Source organism: Corapipo altera, unplaced genomic scaffold (genome assembly GCF_003945725.1).
Source record: "Corapipo altera isolate COAL_440 unplaced genomic scaffold, ASM394572v1 22b, whole genome shotgun sequence".
Lineage (NCBI taxonomy): Eukaryota > Metazoa > Chordata > Aves > Passeriformes > Pipridae > Corapipo > Corapipo altera.
Window position 1 is genome coordinate 24350505 of NW_020884876.1, and position 20633 is coordinate 24371137.

The 20633-nt window shown below is 40.9% G+C and overlaps 1 protein-coding gene and 1 long non-coding RNA gene across 7 annotated transcripts in view; one reads left to right on the forward strand and one right to left on the reverse strand.

Moving 5' to 3' along the window:
- LOC113943791 overlaps positions 1 to 3745 on the forward strand; it is a 31533-nt gene extending 27788 nt beyond the window's left edge. The window contains exons 2-4 of one of the 4 annotated variants that reach the window (XR_003526451.1): positions 885 to 1283; positions 2567 to 2634; positions 3127 to 3745. This is a non-coding gene — a long non-coding RNA (uncharacterized LOC113943791). Of the gene's footprint in view, positions 1 to 884; positions 1284 to 2566 lie in introns of all 4 variants that reach the window. The other 3 variants (XR_003526449.1, XR_003526450.1, XR_003526448.1) reach the window with 3 other exon arrangements.
- The window catches only part of TET2 (tet methylcytosine dioxygenase 2), a 71450-nt gene that overhangs the window by 8609 nt on the left and 42208 nt on the right, over positions 1 to 20633 (reverse strand). For all 3 annotated transcript variants that reach the window (XM_027636029.1, XM_027636028.1, XM_027636030.1), the window contains exons 2-7: positions 11730 to 15099; positions 9580 to 9670; positions 5990 to 6083; positions 4701 to 4909; positions 3764 to 3914; positions 1970 to 2059 (exon numbers count right to left, since the gene is read on the reverse strand). In XM_027636029.1, coding sequence (XP_027491830.1) covers positions 1970 to 2059; positions 3764 to 3914; positions 4701 to 4909; positions 5990 to 6083; positions 9580 to 9670; positions 11730 to 15099 — 4005 coding nt within the window. The remainder of the gene's footprint in view (positions 1 to 1969; positions 2060 to 3763; positions 3915 to 4700; positions 4910 to 5989; positions 6084 to 9579; positions 9671 to 11729; positions 15100 to 20633) is intronic.

Consider the following 20633-nt stretch of genomic DNA (forward strand, 5'->3'; position numbering starts at 1 on the left):
AACATAAAAAGAAAGGATTTTTTAATGGAAGATCAAGCCTTAGAAAAATGATGGTTTCATATTTTATTTAGAAAATTAAAAAAATGAAACCACATTTGTAAAAATGCTTTGCTGAAATTCCTGAATCTTTCAAGTGAATACACAAAACATCTACACTTCGTGGAACTTAGTGGATCTCATTTTAAGTTAAGGTTAAATTGGAAGTTTTGCCAAGTCTTGATTCAACATCACTAAAAATACATCGTTTGCTCACACACATTTAATTTTAAATTTGAATTATTTACTTCCCTGGAATTTGAAAATAAAAGCAGAGCAAAACTTGAAATGTATAAACTTCTTTAGAATTAAAAGTGAGTGGTCTGAAATGTTAGCCAGACTATAATTGTCTGATTAGACTATACTGGTGCAACTGCTCTCTGAGATGTTCTGTTGGGTCCAGTTGGGAAAGCAGACCCTTTAATCCAGAAGCGGTCCAGATTTGGATTAGAATATATCCGAGAATTTGAAATTTCAGAATTTGAAGAGTGATTGGTTTTAGGGCTTTTCGTATTTAGAACCTTTTATAATATCATACAAATTAGAACTTGATAATCTCTCTTTAAAGCCACTGACCATAGCTGGATGACGGTTTCCCCAAAAATACAAGGTCTATGGGAATCTTCTGAAATAGGCCAAAGTATATACATGCCTCATTACATAAGGTAAAAATTGAAGCTTGTAAAAACATGTATTTTCAACAAATGTTGGGGAGGACCACAGCTTACTTGGACAAAAGTTCTTTTGTGAATTTTTCTGGGAAAAGAAAAGCAGCCCAAGCAAAGAACCATTTTATTGTTCACCACCCCCTCATTTTTTCTTCTTCCTCTTCCTTTTTTCTCTTGCAGAATGTCTCTCAGATATTTGGACACATAACCACAGCTAGTGGGCACACAGCCATAGTTTTCTCCATCGTGAGTCTTCAAATATTATCTGATCAGGTAAGTAAAGCTGGTTAAGTCTGTACCGAATCTGCTTACCCTGTCTAGCTGCTACTAAATATGCAGTAAAGGAGTAAATTTTACAGTAGATAATAATGGACAGTTCTGTGTTCGTTTACTGTTTCTGTTACAGTTGAAAATCTGTCTTGTGCTGGTTGCATAATGCTGTCAACAGGGAAGCAAGATGATGTCACAGGTTGCAGTAGATGTTGATAGTTTGGAAACTGTAAATTCTGTGAATGTTCATAATAGTAGGGAACCCGAGCAATGAAAACGAAGGCTATAGCAGTTATATGTTTGCAAGTGGTATGTTGTCAAATTTTGATGTAACTATCTGAAAGACGTTTGGTAATGAAATGTAGATGAGACACAGCCACACTGGTAACATCATCAAGGCTCTGAATGTGCTTGTGTCTGCAAACAGCTGATACACAGAAAATACACGTGCACAATCCCCTCACGCAACAAGGCCGGTACAGGCACTTGTGTGCATACACAGGGCTCAGTGTGTTCAAATATAAAACTTCCCTTAAAAAGCATGTTTATCATGGCTATTTTGGTGAAAACTAAATTCATCTGCTGCTTGAGAGAGCAGAAGTTAAACTGTGGCTTCAGGACTGGAGTGCAGTATGATATGCTGCCTTCTGGCACTGTTGCCAATCTCACACCATCTTCATGGCAGTTTTGCTAGTTTAGGTGGTAACTCCTGCTAAATCCAAAAATTTGTGTGTTAGAGCTGAAGGCTGAAGTAATTTTACTGTGTTGATGTAGCAAAATTATTAGTTCTATTTAGTGGACCAAATTCTGCTAGTTTTACTTGTGAAAGCATTTTAAGTGGAATTGTTCATTTCCATTTGTCTTTTACCTCATGACAAAGAAATGCTGGCACAAAATATACATAATGGTTTGTTGCAAGGCTGAAGCACTAGGAAGTGTGGTAAAAATCAGGTTATTTCCATGACTTCTCCATTTCCTTTTTTCCCCTATCATACCTGGTTGTTATATGCATCAGGTGCAAGCTTCTTGTAGGTGGGTGCCATCAGGGTTGACAGATTCTGCAAATTGGATTCTAGTTTTTCTTCCTGTTAGGAGATGAAATAGAATTCAATGACATTTCCATACTGTATGCCTGGGATCTAAGCAGTTAGGCTCTTTATACAATTATGTTTACACTGATGCTTGTGCAAAGGCCTAGACCATTATCATTCTTGATTAGACAGTAACTGTTGTGAATCTCCTTTTAATTTTATTGTTCCACAGCCCTTAAAGGAATGAAGCAATTAAAACAGAGTAGAAGGATCTTTGCAAGAGGATATCGTATACTGTAATCATAATTTTTTCTGTATTAAGAAGAATCACATTCTTCATCATGAAGGTGTTTTAGATCTAACTGTGGTAATCCTCATTATTTTCCCTATTGGAGTTTTGGGAAAATAATATCCTTCAGAAAGCTTGAGAGATATAAAACATCAGAATGGTCCATCAAGTAAATCCAGCTAATTTAAGAGTTTTGCACATTGTAATGACAGCACTTTGAAACCCTGAAATATCTGTATGTGCAGCAATTTAAAAATATTGTAATATTTCAGCCTTCAAAAACTTCCCAGTTCTTAAGCAATGAAGAATAAGGATGCATCTAGTAATTGTTGATATGGAGGTAGGAATGACCACATTTCTTTTTTTCTATAAGATGTACACTCTCAAAATAAAAGACTCTTTAAAAATAAAGAAATCTAATAACATACTCCAGAGTTTTTCCCTATCCTCTTAGGATGAGAATCCCAAATTCAAACCCTCACATTGCGAGGCCCTTATTTTTAATTTCAAGTGCATAAAGAACAGTGGCATATTGCAGTGATATACTTGTTTTTAGGAGTGTTTGTATTTTAGGAGGGTGTGAAGAACTGTGAAAAAACAGGTTTCAGAGAGGCACGTGTTTGGTTTGTAGTTCCTACCATGGGACCATATCCCAGTTTGTGAGTCTAAAATGACATTATGAAATTGTCAAAAATATCTTGCTGTGACCTTGTGGCTGCTGCAGGAATTTGAGCTTTTGTATGGCCTGTAGGTTACTATTTGTTAACGTAACTTCTAGTTTTTATTGGTGAGACTCCTATTTGGGCTGACTAAATTTGCATGTGTTTTCCAGAAACCAGACTGGGCCACTGAAGCTTCACATGAATCGCTGGAGGTGTCCAGGAGTTGCTGCACTCATAAGTGTAGAGGTATATTGTATCCAGGCTAAGGTCAATGTTTGTTACTCTGACTCATTTTAAACATCTGCCAGTTTGCTGTAACACAGAGTCCAGTCTGGAAACATTCAGTGGGGCAGGACTGTATGTAGAATAAGTCTTCCCATCTTCTTCTTCCTATTGTCCTCTCAGAGTTTCATCATGTTTGTCTCCATTGAACCAGTCTGCTCTGGTTCCCAGTGGCAGTGTTATGTGCCATTAGCTGGTAAACCTTCCACGGGCCACTGGGGAATGCCCAGTTGCAGGCCTAATACAGCCAGAATTATTCAGGCCGTGCCCTCTCCTCTAACTGTGAAAGCCTGCAAACATAGTTTCAAGTCTCAGGGCTTTTACCAGCTGTCAGAATTTGGACAGTCAATTCAGCTGGCTCAGTGACTGAAATCAGTCGTTTTGACTGGCAGTTATTTAATTGTCCTACTTGTACAGCATCCAGGGAGGCCTCTGGCCCCTGCTCTCTTGTACTGTATCTCTATTTACAGAGTGACAGAAAACATTTCCTTGCAAATGAGGCTCATTTTAGAAATGGACACCAACCTCTTTTGGGTCGTCCCCCATCAGCTTAAACTTTCTTGGAATCTTGCTTCTGGCAAACTTACAACCATTGTAGTACATGCTCCAGGAGCAACCAAAGGAAAATGAAGCACCACAAGTTTCAGGGTCCAGCCCTTGACATGCACAAGTCCGTCTAGAAGAGAATACAGCTGTTAGCAGCAGACAGGTCACCCTGGAGCATTCCCACAGTGGGCATCGGCATTCTGCCAGCTCTGTGGGGAATCAGGGGTACAGATCATCTTCCATCAGTAAAAAATGAAGAAATGGAAAAGGGAGGTTTACACACTATAGCAGAAAAATTTATCATAGTGAATAATTTCATGGTTACAAAGCAGGGTCTATGGGGTTTGTACACTTCTGTGAGAAACTCGGCTTTGCTCGGAAGAGGATATGTTTGTGTGGTGCCTTGTTAGGTACTGATATTCATGGCACCTGAGGGGTTTATGCTGACAGCACTGCAAGAATGTGGGAGCCCTCTGGCAGGGGCTGAGCAATAATTTTTGAAATATGACTCTACCCATGAAGTCAAAGTAACGCACAGTGACAGCTATGGTAATTTTGGTCTAAATGTTCTTCTCTCTCAGAAAGGCGTGGGAAAATGATACAGTGCAATTTGCTTAGACTGAGGCTGGCTTCTCTAGGCTTACAGTATGATTCAATGCATCTAGCTTTTATTTCAGGGTTGAAGTATCTGCTATCCTGGCCCCCGCTGAGATGCTTCACAACTCTGGGAAGATGTTTTTTCCTATTTATAGGAATGTTTATTTTGCTTTTCTTACAAGGTTTGTGGGCTTCCAAACCACCTGAAATAGCTGAGAAGGTTATACATTTTTCAGGGTAATAGCATGAGCAGAGGTGCTGGGTGCGGGGCTGATGATGGGGCTGCAAGTTTGGTGAGCACCCCCTTTGCTCCACTTACTCTTCGTTTAGGGCGCACCGCCGGTTCGTGAGCGTGCCGTACTTCCTCAGGGTGTCGGTGAGTTCGGAGTAGAGTTTGTCAGCCAGGCTTGTTGGGATTCCCTCCCAGACCAGGATGAGAATCACGATCACGGCTGTCTCACACGTGTGGCCTGCTCGCTCGCGCACCAAGCAGAGCAGCTTTTCCTCCTGACTGCTTCTGCGGACTACCTGCATGCACAGCAACACACACCCCAGAGCCCCAACACAAACAGTGCATTTCTTAATGGGTAGAGCAGGAGAATTGGAAACCTCAGCATTAGTGCGTCTGTGTGGAGGTTACTTCTACTTTTGTCTTCCTCTTTGTTTCTGGCACTTCGTGATGTAGGCCATGGCTACCCTTTCTGTTTAATGAAGCTGACTCTTAAGAGGTTGACTGATGGCATGGAAAGCCATGGTGGTGGAAAACAGCTTTGTAAAGGTATTCCCTGTGCTCTGATTCAGCAGGAATACTCTCCTGAATCTGTGTTATGATTGTGGCCCAGTTTGATTGGTGAGCAAAAGTGAGCAGTGAGATGTCTCCCCGCACAGAACCGGATTGTGGACACCTGTTCTTAGGGCAGGAACTGGACATGGAAGCTCTCTCCCCTTCCAAACTTAAGCAGCTAAATTTGTAATTAACCTCACTGCTTTGTGACTCGCTCTTACTACATATAGACATTACAGTGATGAGAGGAAAGCAGTAGATAATTTTAAAATAAGACAGGATCCTTCCAGTAGCATAAGCAGTAAGAGCATTTCTGAAAAAAAAGGTGCAGTCTGGCATGCATAAAGATTATAATGTATCAGTTTTTCCTCATCTTGTCTTTCCCCAGCCGATCCAAACCACTCAGTAATTTGTGCCAAAGTACAACAGTGTTTGACAAGAGGATGCCCTAACACCTCTCTCAAACTCGGAGTATTTTAAAATACCCTATTTTAAAAACATTACAGTGTGCACTTACTGGACATACCTGTAATCTAAAATTAAACAGCAATGCAAATGTCTGGTGTTGTGAATCTTAAATCTAAGCAAAAGTGCCTTTCTGCTTAGGTTTTCATACCTTTAAGCCAAATTTTAGTCTCGCTATTCACAGTGCAACAAGTAAATGAAGTGAGAGATGGGTGGGAGCAGGCTAGAGGCACCCTGTAGTACTGCTGCCATTGAGCTATTTTAAGTTTCGTGGTGTCAGCACACAGAAGGACGTGTCACTGCTTTCAGCTTACGTAAACCATCATACTGAACTGGATTAATTTGTGTACATCACTTACCCATTTAGCAATTGGACATCCTTGAGAACTTTTGCCTTCTTTCCCAGTGTAGACAACTCTCTCAATCCTTATAGCTTTACCCTTCTGTCCAAATCTTAAACAAACAAAAATATGTACAGTAAGCAGATTCATTTGGTTCTGCATGAACACTGAAAAGATGGAGCACATTTGCCAGTCTTATCTTAGAAAAATAAACTATGAATTACAGGGAAAGGTGTGCAGTGTGGCTTATTTTGCTGATTTTATTAGACTAGTGTATTGATGTATTAAGAGAGGCAAATGTCTTTATATATCACATGCATGGGTAAAAATTTTCAATATTACATTAATAGTCCCAAACTTTTTAACCATTTCTTTAGAGCATTTGTTATAGATGACATTTTGAAAAGTGAATTTTTTTTAAAAAAAAAATTTTGGTGAGGAATTTTATATTTTTCTTTTATTTCTGGGTGAAAGTTTTTTCTCTGAAATGTACATAATTAAGTTGTCATGGAACAGCTGGCATGCAATAGTCACTCTACTGATTTTCTGTGCTTGTTTCTGGCTTAGATAAAGTGTGAATCAGTTAAATCATTATTAATTTGCATCATATCTATTTACATAAATTGTTACTTATTTACTTCTACCCGACTTCTATACTTCAGTTAGGATCACAAGGTGCCCTCAAATGATCCCATCTGTGTGTGTCTTTTAGTGACCAAAGTGGGCAAGCTCAGTCCTTGCTGAAGCATTTAGTCAAGGTGATTATGCTGTCAAGGCAGAATCCAGTTCCATGTGCAAGGAATGCTGTTACCCAGAGCAAATGGGATCTCTTTCCATGTCCTCTAATGGACCAGGTGGAAATATGTGGCAAACACCAAGTGAAGCAAATCTTGACTCAGTAACAAGTGTCAGACCTGTAAGGCCGTTTGCATCTCAGGTCTCAGGGGAGGCCAAGAGAGAAACTGCAGTGACTGCAGCGTTACAGACTGAGCTGTGAATTACTGAGTGTTACAGACTCAGCTGCATGTTGCGGACTGGGCAAACTGCACTTCCATCACCATTTCTTGAATTCTGCCACTCTCATTGGCGTTACCTTTTTCTTTTTAATAGCCAAGAGTGGGGACTAAATCACACTCTCCTTGTTCTTTGCCTGTTACCTATAGAGCAGTCAAGATAGTTCCTTCCTGCTATCAGCCATTTAATGATGCCTTGGGAACTTCTGACCTTTTTTCCCTCTTGTTTTTGCACTAAAATCTTGGTGACATATTTAAGGGTCAATATTTGTATTTAAAGTTTTGTCCTGTCAAGGAAATGAAAAATGCTTATTTTTAGATGTGATCTCATTGTGAAGTTTCAGTGTCACAGGAAATTATACAAATAAAATCTAGTTGTAGTACACATGTTCTGCAGGCAACTGTTAGGTCACTTTTTCCTACTTAGGCTTGCATGTTAGTATTTATTTGCTTCTTTAATTAACCACATTAAAAAAACATTTTTAAATCTTAACATTTTCTATCAGTTTTCTCATCTGGATTGCAGGACAACTGTGCAGATGACTCTATAGAAACATGTTGTACATTACACACTAGAAATGAAATGGACTTTGTCTCAGATTTTTTCAGCTGTCACAAAGGAATTTGTGCCTGATGTTTGTCATGCTTGATTTCAGGCAAAAGCTGACTGGCTTTAAAACTGGAGCAAAACTCACTGAGCATGAAGTAGGAACTGGGAGAAGGAAGAGGTAAAATGTATGTATCCACTGTGGATTCTGCAAGAAATTAGTTCTGGTATAACTAAAATATTAATTATAAGTCTAAATCCAAATCCTAGTTTGTTTAGCAATGCTGATACCTTAGAAGTCAATCCATATTCAAGGGAAGCCAGGTGAAAAGTATTTCAGTTGTGATTAGTGTCACCAAATGCAGATATCTTTATAATGAAGGCTTTTTTTTTTTTTTTTTCTTAGGGATACAAAATTAACTGTTGAAGAGTTCTGGAGCTCTTCAGTCAGGGAATTACACAGTTCATACCATGTGAACAGTTGAAAATTAGCCATTGTTCAAGTGGCAGCCGCTATACTCTCCTGAACCTGGCTGAGAAGATGCATGCTATCTACAATCTCTCAGGATTTCCTTCTGCCAACATGAAATGAAATGGAAAAAAAAAAGAAAAAAGTGAAGTCAATATTAAGGATGAAAAATTACATTCCAAAGTAAAAAAAAATGAAAGAGTTTCATCTCTAATAATTGATGTTATGACAGGAATGACTTTCCTCTTATTTATTATTTGTAAATACTAAAGAATGAACCAGTCAGTGGGGAGCTCTGGAGATAACAAATTGTAAAGAGCTTCTCCAGAGAGTCTGTGTTCACTCTCCTTTCACAGAAAGAAGCTGATTTATGTAGCTTACATGCATCTGAGCTGCTCTCAAAGCTAAAAACAATTATTGGGGCAAGCCCTGCCCAGGAGTCACAGGGAAGGAAGTACTAAGAAAGAGAAAGGACTTTAGAACTTAAAGGTAATCTGAAGGGTTTAATAGGCTCCAAGTGACCCATGGTTGTACAGTGATGAGCCAAGCCAACAGACTTTGATAAGAAATGGTGCTTCTTAGCTTAGACACAGCACTGCAATAACGCCCACTTGCTTTTGGTTCTGCAATTAGCTGCAGCTTCATTGCAGTTCTGGAGTCCAAATTTTTAAGGTACAGGTTTCCATCTGTCTCTGACTTAATGAAGTTTTTTGTTTGCTTCTTTGTTCAGGGGGGAACTGAGTTCCCAGATACTTCTAAAAATCTGGTCATTACTGTGTGCCCACCAAAAGCTACAAGTAATGCAGAATTCACAGGGCAGAAGTCACTTTTCTGAAAGCTTTTAATTTAAATACCTTAGAAAGGCTGGTGGTTTTTGCACTTACGCATGTTTTTAAATAGCACAGATCACGTATCTATTCTGTGCCTTTAAAAATTCCTGATTTGGTTGGCATTGATGTAATAAATACACCACGGGATGAAACATGATAACAGGGATTGTCCTTAATCAAGATAAGACTGGGTTTGTGCGATACTACAAGGAAGGGGGATGTTTTTTCACAAAACCGCTTATCGATTCTTGGGCTGAAATCCTATCCAACAATTTTGTGGCACTCCTCTGGACGTGACCAAGTCAGATTTAGCCCTTTAGGGATGTACTATATATTTAGTAATTCAGTGAGGGGGAACTAATGTTGAAGTTTGGTGTTCTGCTCTTCATCCTCCTTCTACATTCTGGCATTCTCCTGCCCAGAGGGAACCACCAGCTCCATGCCTGCTTTTGCAGCCACTGCCAACTGTCCTGCTTGGCAGACTGGTGAATACTTGTTCCGGCTTGGCTTTGCTGGCGTCTGTCTCAAAGTGTGCAGCCTGTGCCAGCCAGCAGACTATTAGCCCTGTCAAATATTGTGACTCTCTGGTGAATAGCACAGTGCGTCATGTTGGCAACACTGGAGTAGCTAAGCCTACAAGTAATTACTTGATTTGCAGTTGTTTATTTCTTTATGTGCAAAAGCTGGAAAAATTCTGACATCCACAAAAGGATAAATGTTAATCTGCTCTGTGCCTTTGCACTAATTACCTTTCTTCCATGATTTCTCTAATAGCTGCCACATTAGGACCGGCTCCTAGATGGGTATAGAAAGGACCTTCATCTTTTTCAATAATTTGCTCTGTTTAAAACAAAATAAAGGGTTATTACTTTGAAGCTTAATTCTTTAATGTAAAATGTCACATTGCAAAGCTTACACCTAGCTTGTTGGAATACTGCTGAATGGGTCTGGGGTCAAAGTTTTCAAACACTAAGGTCTAAAGTATGCCCATGCAATTTGTACAAGACATGCAAAGCACATGGCTAATCGTGCAAATAGCCGTGATAGGGACTGTGTGCCCTTTGCCAGCACAAACAGTCATTTCATGTCTCAGGCTCTACACTGAAATTCAAAAGGCGTTTTCCTGTTATCAACAAACAATTGTTTCTCCTTCTCCCACTTCCTCCTCTCCCAGTATCTAAAAAGGAGGATAAATGGGATACCAATGGTAAATATTGACGTTACTGAGCTGTACAGTACTTGTTTTTCAGCAGACATGTTACAGCGTAGGAACCTACAGCTTGAGAAAGTGGCCAGTAAGGTTACATAGTGAATTCCTGCCACCCACAGAAAGACTGTGAAATGAAAAAAAAAAGTTTGCTGAAAGAAATCCTGCACAAGGCTTGGTCAAAATGCTTGTATGCTAAGAATGTGGCCTCAGTTTTCTATGTGTAGGTAGGACCATGCCATCAGTCACAATACATGTTACATGTTTGGTTTGATACCAGGAGGCAGGCTCCAGCAGTGAGAAAGAAATGGCCAGGCTCTGCTTGGGATCAGGAGATGGTGGAGCCGTGCTGCCTGATGTCTGAATGTTGCCTTTATGTTTTCTGCCGTGCCAACTCCAAGAGCTGGACGAGGTGGTGCTGCTCTTGATATACAGCCTCGGGAAGCATGACAAAGGCATGCTATAAACTTGAACATGTCAGTGGGGGGATGGCTTAATTTAATCTTCCTAAGGGCAAGTATTGATAGGAAAGAGCAACGGAAATGATTCCCAGAAAACTTGTGCCAACTATATGGGAGAAATTATATAAAAAAACCCAACCAACAAACAACTATGTTTTCAAAAAACCTAAATTTTAGAGGTTGTTTCTTATAAAACAACAAGGAACAGCAAGGAACTGGCTTCTAGTTTTCTTCCTGGTAGCTTTGGAAATACACTATCTCCTATTTTTGTTCCCACGGATCATCTCTGAGACATAGCCCCAAGCAAGGTCCATTTTGCAATTCTGGAGGAGCATTGATTCAACTTTCCTCTTTTATAGTTTGTACAAAATCCAAATAACTGAAACTATAACAAGGATTTTTATTTCCTTCCCCCCCCCCCCCCCCCTTTTTGTTGCTGAACCTTTTGTTTCAGCCTGAATAGTTTATCCACTAGAGTCTGAAAGTGCCTGTTAGACCTGGCTGTGTGCAGTGTCAGTACTGTATGGAAGCTCAGGCTATGGGGCCATGCCTATCACTCTACTTTGCTTCCCTCTGGTTTATTTTTCCAGCTTTTGGAGACTGGGTATGCCTATGAAGAAACACTGAGGGTCCCCCTCACTGCTTTCTTTGGTGCTGCTTGTGCAGCTTCTCTAAGAACTGCTGATCTCTTTAGCCTTACAGGAGACAAGTGCATGAAAGGGAGGATAAACTCTTGCAACAAGTGAGGAATAATCTGACATCTGGTTTTTTTGCTTAGGATTTACTGAGGGAAACTTCAGCAATTTCACTATTAGAGCAAAAAATGGCATAAGGATCTCAAGTTTTGGATCCAGGATATGTTTATAAATGCTATCTCTAACCTTGACAAATAAATTAGGTTATAAAGTTATGACCTACTTTTTATCAGTATGTTGTTATTATGCGTCTACTGCTCAAGGAGAATGGATGTGAGGCCATAAGCATTCTGACTGAAAAACCAAATAGGTATTTGCTTTATGAAACGAGAAAGGGCCCACGTGTAGGGTTGGTAAGTGGAGTAGGCATAAGTGTATAAAATTCTAGTTTTGTAAGTCTTCCCTAATTACTGTTCTAAAAAAACCCACCCCAAAAAATCTTGCAACAAAAACATCCAACTAACCCCACGATCCCAACTTGAAGGTTCATTTCCTTCCTGTGAACTAGTATGTTTTTAGTACATCTCAGCACTTACCGACACAGCTGCAAGATGGGAAATCATACTGGGTTTTGGCAGGTGTGTCCAATAAATTTTTTACAGGAGTATCCAATAACTTGGAAGGTGAGTCTAAAAAATTATTGAGAACAGTTCCAGCTGTTCTTTTGGTCGGGGTTTTCTCAGCAGACAAGTTTGCTTGCTGATCTAAGATTGGAGTCTGAGTGTCAAAATCTGCAGCACTGGTATTTCTTGACAGAATGGTAATAGGGCCTGCTGTTTCAACCTTCACATGTTTGGGTGATTTGAGAGTAAAAGTCTTATGATCAAACAGTGATTTGACCTGTATCTGTTTTAGCTGCTGTTCCATTGTCTCAATGATGCTCTTTTGTTGCACGTTCTCGCAGCCAAAGTGCTGATTCTCTTGTTTAATTGTTTTTTTCCACATTTTGTTTTCCAGCTGTCCAGCTGATGGGCGCATGCAGACATTAGACTTTGTGCCAGCCTCAGTTTTGATAGGCTTGCGTGCTGCACTGGGACCAATCTCAGTTTTGGGCTGCTGGTATGCTTGCTGCTCCTGTTTTTGCAAGAGGTGCCACCTTAGAGCAGCATGCTTTTGAAAATCCTTAGGAGTCTGGGACTGCAAATGACAGCCTCTCTGATCTTGGGAGTGTGGTAAGTACTGCTGAGGAATCTGTGGAGCTTGTTTGCTCGGAAGGTCTTGGTTCAGACTAGCACCATAGCATTGTGATGGCTGGAGTGGCGGTAGCTGTAAAACTGAGGCTTGTTGTGTCCGTTGCTCTTGTTCTTGAAAACAGTGATTCACATCTTGCTTTGCGGTCAAGTCATTTGAAAAATACTGAACATGTTGCAAGTCCTGCATTTTGTTGGCTCCAAAGCGTTCTATATTGGCGGCGCTTCCTTTCTTCTCGGAAACCGAGTGCATGTTGTTTGGGCATGGGTGCTGGAGACTAGCCTTTGCCTTCTGAGTGTACAGGGGAGCTTTGTTGTTCATGGTACGCACCTGCTCTAGGCCTAGCTGAGGGTGAGGCAGTGGGAATGCATTTGATTTCATGTACTTATTCCCAGCTTGGAAACATTCCTCTACTTTAAGCTGATTGAAGGATGTCCTGTCTAGAAGCTGCTCAGCATTGGTTTGGGAGTGGGATACAGTTCGGGGCAGGTCTTTATTTTTCATTTGCAGAGACTGCTGATGGTTTGAGGTTACCTGTGGACTGCATGGCAATTGCACCCGATGTGTCTGTTTTTGAAGCATCTGTTGCAAAATGTGTGAATGCAAGAACTGCCCATTTTCCCCTGGCTGGGGATTCAAGTGCTGCTGTTTCAAGGGGGCTCCTAAAGACTGTTCAGCTTGTGATTTTTCTGGTCTTTCCTGGAAACGGAGCTGCTGTGGAGGGTGTTGCTGCACTTGGGACTTGAGTAGGGAATCCACCTTCGTGAGCTGTGGCTGTGGTGAGTGTTTCTGGAACGGCAGCTGCTGGTCAGCTGGGGGATGCGGCTGCAGCTGGGAGCTCTCACTTTTGTACAGCGAAGGAAGTTGTTCCTGTTGCATTATCTTTTGGCTCCGGGGCTGTCCTGAAGGCCCCTTTAATGAATCAGGACTTCCAGCATACTGTTTTGTGTAGACTGTTTGGGCTGTGTTTGGCTGGCACTGAAGAATTGATTGCAGTAATGCTTCGCTGGGCTTTTGGGGAGGCTCTCTCTGGCGGAACTGCGTGGAAACCAGTTCTATCCAGGCTGGTTTTGAATAATGTTGAGCCTGTTGGACAGGCTCTTTCACTTGGTCCTTTTCTTTGTCGGGAGGAGTCTCAGGTTCTCTCTGTCCTGGGAAATGCTGATAGTGTTGTTGCAACTCACCCTCACTTCCGCGCGTGTGCAGGTTTTGGAGGGGAGGTTCTGACGCCAGCGTCACTTCTTCAGGGTGCTGCTGAATTGAGGAGGCCACAGCAGCTTGCGGGTTGCTTTCACTGACACCTTGTTGTGACGTTTGTGCCTGCTGCAGAAGTCTCTGCTGAGGGTGAAGTTGTTGTTGGCTGAGGCTGGGACTTTCTGACATTGGTCCCTCCTGTTGTCCTTCATTCTTTATCTTCCCAGGAAGAGTTTCACATCTGCTGTCATAGGAATGGTGTCCTTCTTGCACCACGGCAGACAGTGCACTGTTCATTTCTGGAGCAGGAGGAGTGGAGGAATCTTTGTGAAACGTTGAGTTCTGTGTAAAGAAAGCACCATTATTTTCTGCTTGCTCAGAGTACCTTTCCAGAGCAGTGCTCTGAGCTTGCAGGTTACTGCTGGAACTTAAAGAGAGGTCTTGGTTGGGAACCTGCCCTATGCTTCCATGAACGTTACTGCTTCCTATGGGTAACTGGTGTGGATCATAGCCTGGAATCTGTTGCTGTAGCTGTAGTTCTGGTTTCTGAAGCAAACAGCTTCCTGGCAATACAGGTGGTTTACTGGAGTCTTCTGTGTTGTAGACCTCAGTAACCACTACAGCTGGCACTTGAGGCAGCTCAGAGTTTGAGGTCTGTGGGGAAGTGATCTGCCCTGAGGTATGGGATGAATGCGTTGTCTGATAGGACAACTCATTAGTAGCCTGACTGGTAATGGCATTGATATGAGATGTGTTCTTCTGCATTGCTATGGAAACATGTTCTGGATAATATTGAGACAGTGTTTTCTCCAGGAGTTCACCACGCATGCTTTCCATGGAAGAGGCAGAAACTGTAGCACCATTAGGCATTGGCACTGCCTTGTTCTTAAGTAGTAAAACAATGTCCCTGTTGTGGCAATGAATGTTTTCCTCCTCCTGCTCATCTTGAATCAGGAGGTCATGAGAGTTTTCTGAACCACCACTGTTGTATCTTGTAGACGGTATCAAATCTGAAGCTTCATTTTCTTGTCTTGTAAAACTCTCAGGTTTCTTCTCACTGTAAGAATTGGAGACGCTTGGTTTTTCACTGTTATCCTCTGGCTCAGCTTTTTCTCCGTTTACCTCCTTGTCTTGTTTCACTTTTTTGCTCTCATGAAGTCCATACAGAGAGGGCTCACTAAAAGTGCGTTTTATCCCACCATTTTGCATATATTTGGAATATACTTTCTTGTCTTGTGAAAGGTCGGGGCTCACGCGGTTGTTTGGACTTCCCTTCGGGTGGGGCACTCCGTAGTTGCTTTTAATGAATAGCGGCTTGTGGTCTCCGTTTACTTCAACTCCAGGCCTCTCTGCTGCTGGACTTCCATTCTGTAGCTTCACCGCAGAAGGCTCTGGCTGGCACACGTGAGAAGGCTGCGGTATTAGAAATGGACTCAATCTATTGCCGTCAACATGGTTGGTTCTGTCCTGTTCCATCTGGCCTGCTCCGGGGCCATCCACAAGGCTACCCTCCAAATGTATCTGAGGGAGAAAAGAAACGGGAGAGAATCCAAGTCAATTTTAGTTTCTACTGATGGACAGCCAGTTACCAACAGTTCCTGCAGCATTCAAGCACCCGATGCCCCGACCAGCTCCCATACACAACGTGAGCTTGCAGGCTCACCTGCAATAGCGTTTCACTATCCTATTGCATTTTGCAGCCCCATGTCTCCCTTTTTCTTAAAGGCCTATTCTTGAAGATAAAGAGTGAAAATACAGAGAGGCTTCCTTACCCACATTTAACACACAAGCAGACATTTTACCAGAAAAAAAATCTCATAATGGTGCAAAAAATATTCTCTGCTTTTGAATGATTTGCACAGACTCATCTGTCATCACATTTTGCCCTTGGTAAGGCAGAAAGTCATGCTGAAACCATGGTTCCCAGACTTGGTGCTAATCCCTTCGTTTGATTAAGTGTGCCAAACCTCTTTTGTGTGACTTGAAGGATTATTGCCACCAAATTTGTCAGTCAGAGGCGAAAATGTCCTTTTTTTAATGTCCTCAGCTGTCTGACAGGGTCTTTTAAAACTGGCATTCCTAAAGAGCATGTAAGTGGCACAGTACACATTAGAAAAAGCCATGCTTGACTGCTGTCCATAGGAACTCTTACGGTTCATCAACACCTTGGTAGTGTTGGCAGAAACAAGCTGAGTGATTTCTGAAAGGTTTGGTGGAAGTGGTATTTTTTCAGGCATTAATATCCTTTAACATTTACATATAGACATCACGCATGGCTTAAACTATACATTTGGGTTTTGAACAGCTGTGAAGCTAGCATTTCTTTCTTCTTTGTTTGGATGGGAAAACCCATTTTCTCATATACTCTTTATATTTTATTTACAAAGCCAAGGTTTTAGCTGGATAGAAGTACTGACAATGTGCAGTCAACAAATTCCATATAATGACAAGCTAATCCTGTTCACATGGATCTTCCCAGGATTCACAGTCTCAGTTAACATAGATAAAGCCCTTGTTTGACTCTGCTTGTAATTTATTCATTGTTGGCTTTATGACTCTCAACCAGTCACAAATGACAGAAGACAGACTAACAGTGGGGCTTACAGATGTGAGGTTGCACAGAAAAAATTTGGACATGTAAATGGCTTTGTTCTGAAGCTTTTATTTTGAGTTTGCATAAAGGGGAATCTGAATGGTCCTCCATTACCACATCCCTGGTTGGACTGTCAAGTCTGGAGAAACACTACATGTGGCTGGTATTGCCACTACATAGGAAGAGCTACTAAACTGAAAAAATTCTCCCATCATGGTTGCTCTGCTTATGTATTTATCCTACATTAATATTTTTATGTTATCAACATGTAACTTTAAATGTTATTTAAATGTAATTTATACCGTTTTCAGTGCAATATTGCTTTAGTCAGTTGAGTAATATGATTTTAAAATGCTTTTAAAAGTAATACTAATTAATGAAATTCATTTAATCCAGCAGACTCCCCTCTGCAGCTCTGATTTCAGTAGCAGGATAATTCAAATGTACATTTTGACTGGCAAGCACCTATACAATGACCTCCATTCCCTTCCTCCAGATCCCAAACTTGCTTTTAGATTTACTTTTGACCTCCTGAAGTTCTTTTTTTTGTTTTCTTCCTTTACTCAATTTATATTTTGTAATACAGAAATAGAGAAGTTCTCTCTGCAAGTAAAAGTACTCTAAAATAGAGTTTTTGCAGGGAAAGCTAAGAACAGGGAGATAGAAAAGAATGTTTGTCAACCTGGCCTATTTTTTTGACAAAGTAAGGAAGGCTTCTTCCCTTCTAGATATATTTCAGCATATTTCCCATCCTAGCTTTATAGTACCACAAGACATAAGCCCTTGGAGCTTTCCCAGGGAGATGATGTTTCGTGTTTAGCAGAAAGCAGTGTGAAAAGGATTCCTCTGATGTGTCATTCTAGGCCAGGCAGCAGAATGCTGCTCCCAGAGTATCTCAAAAATAAAATGTCAGCCTAATTTGGAAGCCATTCTTTGCCTTCACACCTTTCATACCTAAAAATTGCAGGTGAACCGCAACTCAGACACGAGTGTGTGGGCTGCTGTATTTTGCAACTATGAAATGAAATAAAGGGCACCATAGTAATTAACACTGTGCTGTCAAGCTGCTTCTACAAGATTTAGTCCCTTTTAAAAAGTTTTAGTCTGTGCGAGTGAGCCATGACAAACTTTCTCTGGCCCTCAAAGTCTGCCTTGCTGCTTGTGTTTTGGTGTATCCTGTGGGTTGCAACTGAATTCCTTCTGATAATTCCCAGGCAATCTTTCTTTTCAACTCCTTACTGATAGGTAAAAATATCTTTTTGTTTAGAAGTGGGGGCTCCCCAACTTCTCTAAACTTAGCTTGCAAATCCCTCAAAGGAGCACATCTGTGGTCCAGAAAAGAGTCTTAGGTTCATGCTGTCCTCAAAACCCACAAGGTTATCTTCAGTGTGTGACATGGACTATTATTCACAGTATTCTCAGAGACTTCATGGTATGAGTCAACCAGTTCCCCCAAATTCTGACCATCTCCTGTAAAAGTTACTGGCATTAGGTATTGCTAACACCATGGGAATAATTTGGTTAAAATACAAAGTCCATTCTTCCATTAAAGTGCCAGATTTGCATTCTTTGAAATGCATCTAGGATTAGGGTGATTTTGCATTACACTTCTTTCTCTCTCTCTCTACACTCAAGTACCACTATCCTTATGTGACACCTGAGTACAAATCTTCCTCAAGCAGCTACAAATCACAGCAATAATTTGTAATATAGAACTGGAAAAAGATAAATGGCAATGATACCTTTATTACTGGTTTTAACTGGGACACCATGGAGATATTCTTACAGCTTACTACTAAGTAGACCTGGCTGCTCCTTAAGTCTTTGTAGTCTTCCTGATAATTATTGTGGGGTGAACTCTCTGCCTCTCAAAGTATATCTACCTTTCCCTAAATGTAGCAGTTAGTCTTTTTTCTCTTTCCCATAACCGTATTTTATTCAGACCATTTGGAAGCTCCACATATTTTTCTTCAGCTATAATCCATTAGAAATTCAAGTCACATCAGCAGCATCTGTGAAACAATTACTGCATCTAGGACTGACTCTGCAGTCTAATCCATCATAATTATGACTGGCCTCTTTGAAGATGCCACGATGCGTGACTTAAATATAGCACATTACTGTGCAAATGGATCAGCATCTCATCCCACCAATATGCATTGAAGTTATAATTCAGACTACCACTCTTTGACTTTTTCAGATGCAATTGATATATGTACATTTATTTCTTGCCACATATGGGGCACAAATTGGAAATCAGGTACTGAGCAAGAGTTTGAGATTTTTTCATTGTTTGTTTTATGGGCAAGTTTGGCATATTTTTACCACCTCTTACCAGTACAATACTGTGGAACGTGTTGTTAAGAGAGCACCATACATTTCTGCAGCAACAAACATACTCTAAGTCATCATTTTCTTTCATGGAAGATCCTTTACTTTTAGCCAGTTCTAGATGTTCATACCTTATTTGCTATAGCACCCGTATGTGGGGAATTTGTGAATGCAAAGCAGCTCAGATGAATGAATGGACAAACAGACCCACTGCAGGGGAGTACGGTCTTCTGCAAAACTAGGCAAGATTCCCAGGAGAAAAAGTAGGTGGGGGGATGCTGTGGTAGAGCACTTGTGGCCCTGAAATGATCAAAAGGTGGGATGTCAGATGGGTTGTTTCCCCTTCTGGGGTTAGCTCAGATAGACATTTATCTCCTCAGAGGTTTTTCTTCCCTGCAGAAATATACCTCCTCAGATCATGCCTTCAGCTGACTTGTGCTCAACTGATTATCAGGATGAGACTCAGGAAAGCAATAGTCAGACACCTGGAAGCTTGTTGATGGCTCACTGGGTTGTTCCTGGAGTGCTGCCACAGCCTCCATCCTGCTGGCACCCTTCTGCCACTGCCGTATGGCTCAGAGGTCTAAATGCTTCCAGACAAGAAACCTCTGTAGCACTTTCTAGACAGGAGGCGAATTTACCTTTATGTCTTGCCAGACTTCAGTTTGGCAAGTCGTACTTTCTGCTTACACTCTCCTGCTCCTACCATCTGTGTAGAATACCTGGGTTCACTTGTGGCTTGATTTGCTATGTATTGTTATGTGCTCTTGTGCAGTTGCATCTCTCCTCTGAAGCTTATGCCTCTGGCAAAGAGTTCTAAATCCTAAACTTCCGACACGTGGAGTTAAGGGGTTTTCTTTTCCTATTTAATTAATCAATGAAAATTTGAGAAAAGGCACGAATGGTTATTCCTAAGTAAGGACACTCATACATGATATTATCAGAAAGCTCAATATCTGCTTTTAACCCTTAAATCTTCTGGACTTGCACACATGTGAAATTGTTTCTGATTAACTCTGTGTCAAAGTTTTCTCTAATTTAAAATTGGAACAACATGTGTAAGAAGTTATAATGATGCTCAGCACAATGATTTGTGGCCACGTGGTTATTGTGGGATGTAATTTTTCTCTGGCCTGTCTAAGTACCAGCTGCTGCTGCAGCTGTGCCCCAGGTTAACACCTGTAAGCAGCTGCCAGTGTCTCTAGAGGGGAAAAGATGAGCAGGTTACTCAGATGGCTGATGGGTGACATAACACATCAAACCTCCTTATTAATGAGACATTCCCATTATTGCTGGGATAAAAAGTTGAAAACTGGGATACAGTTTAAGGATTTCCTGTATGTTTTGCACTTAAGGTATTCCAAGTTTATATACTGAGAAACAATACAAGCTTCCACACGGAAACTTTAGGGCAGAGGCAAGAGCAGGACAGATTCGAGAGACATTGCATTCATACCCAAGGTGAATTGAGGCTCTAAGCCCCATAACATGCCCTAAGGATTTGCTCTGCTCCTTACCAGCATCACTGCTGCCCCGCTGCAAGTGTGGTGGCTTAGGAAAACACAGTGAAACTTCAAGGCAGATGTAAAGGAGGCCCCAGAAAGACAAGGACACTCTGTTGTTAGCTGGGCTATGTGGCTTACAATAGAGTCTTTTTGCACTACATTCAGCTGTTTCTTCATTTGGACAGTTTATTTATTCAGGACATTAGCAATACTTTGGAAAAAACTTGCATAAGGATGCCATGCCTTGCCTGTCCCTTGAAGATTTTTAGCTAAGGCTATATTTCTTTCAAAAATATCTAAACATCTGAAATATCTAAAATATCTAAACTTCTTATTGTAGCTCCAAAGAGTAGTTAAGGGGTTAATCTAGAAATTCCTGAAGGAAACTGTGACTGTATTCTGCAGGAGGTCATATTACATGAATATAATTGTCTTCCCTGGCATTTAGATCTATGATAATCTGTGTCAAACAAAAGAAAATGTGGGATGGATAAAATTTGTTATCTAATTTATGGCTAATTTAACCTTAATTTACAGGGGAAAATGGTGACTAGCAAATATAGATATAAGCAGACATAAGGGAATGAAGAGCATGGGATTTGTGACATATGAGGATTAATAATTCA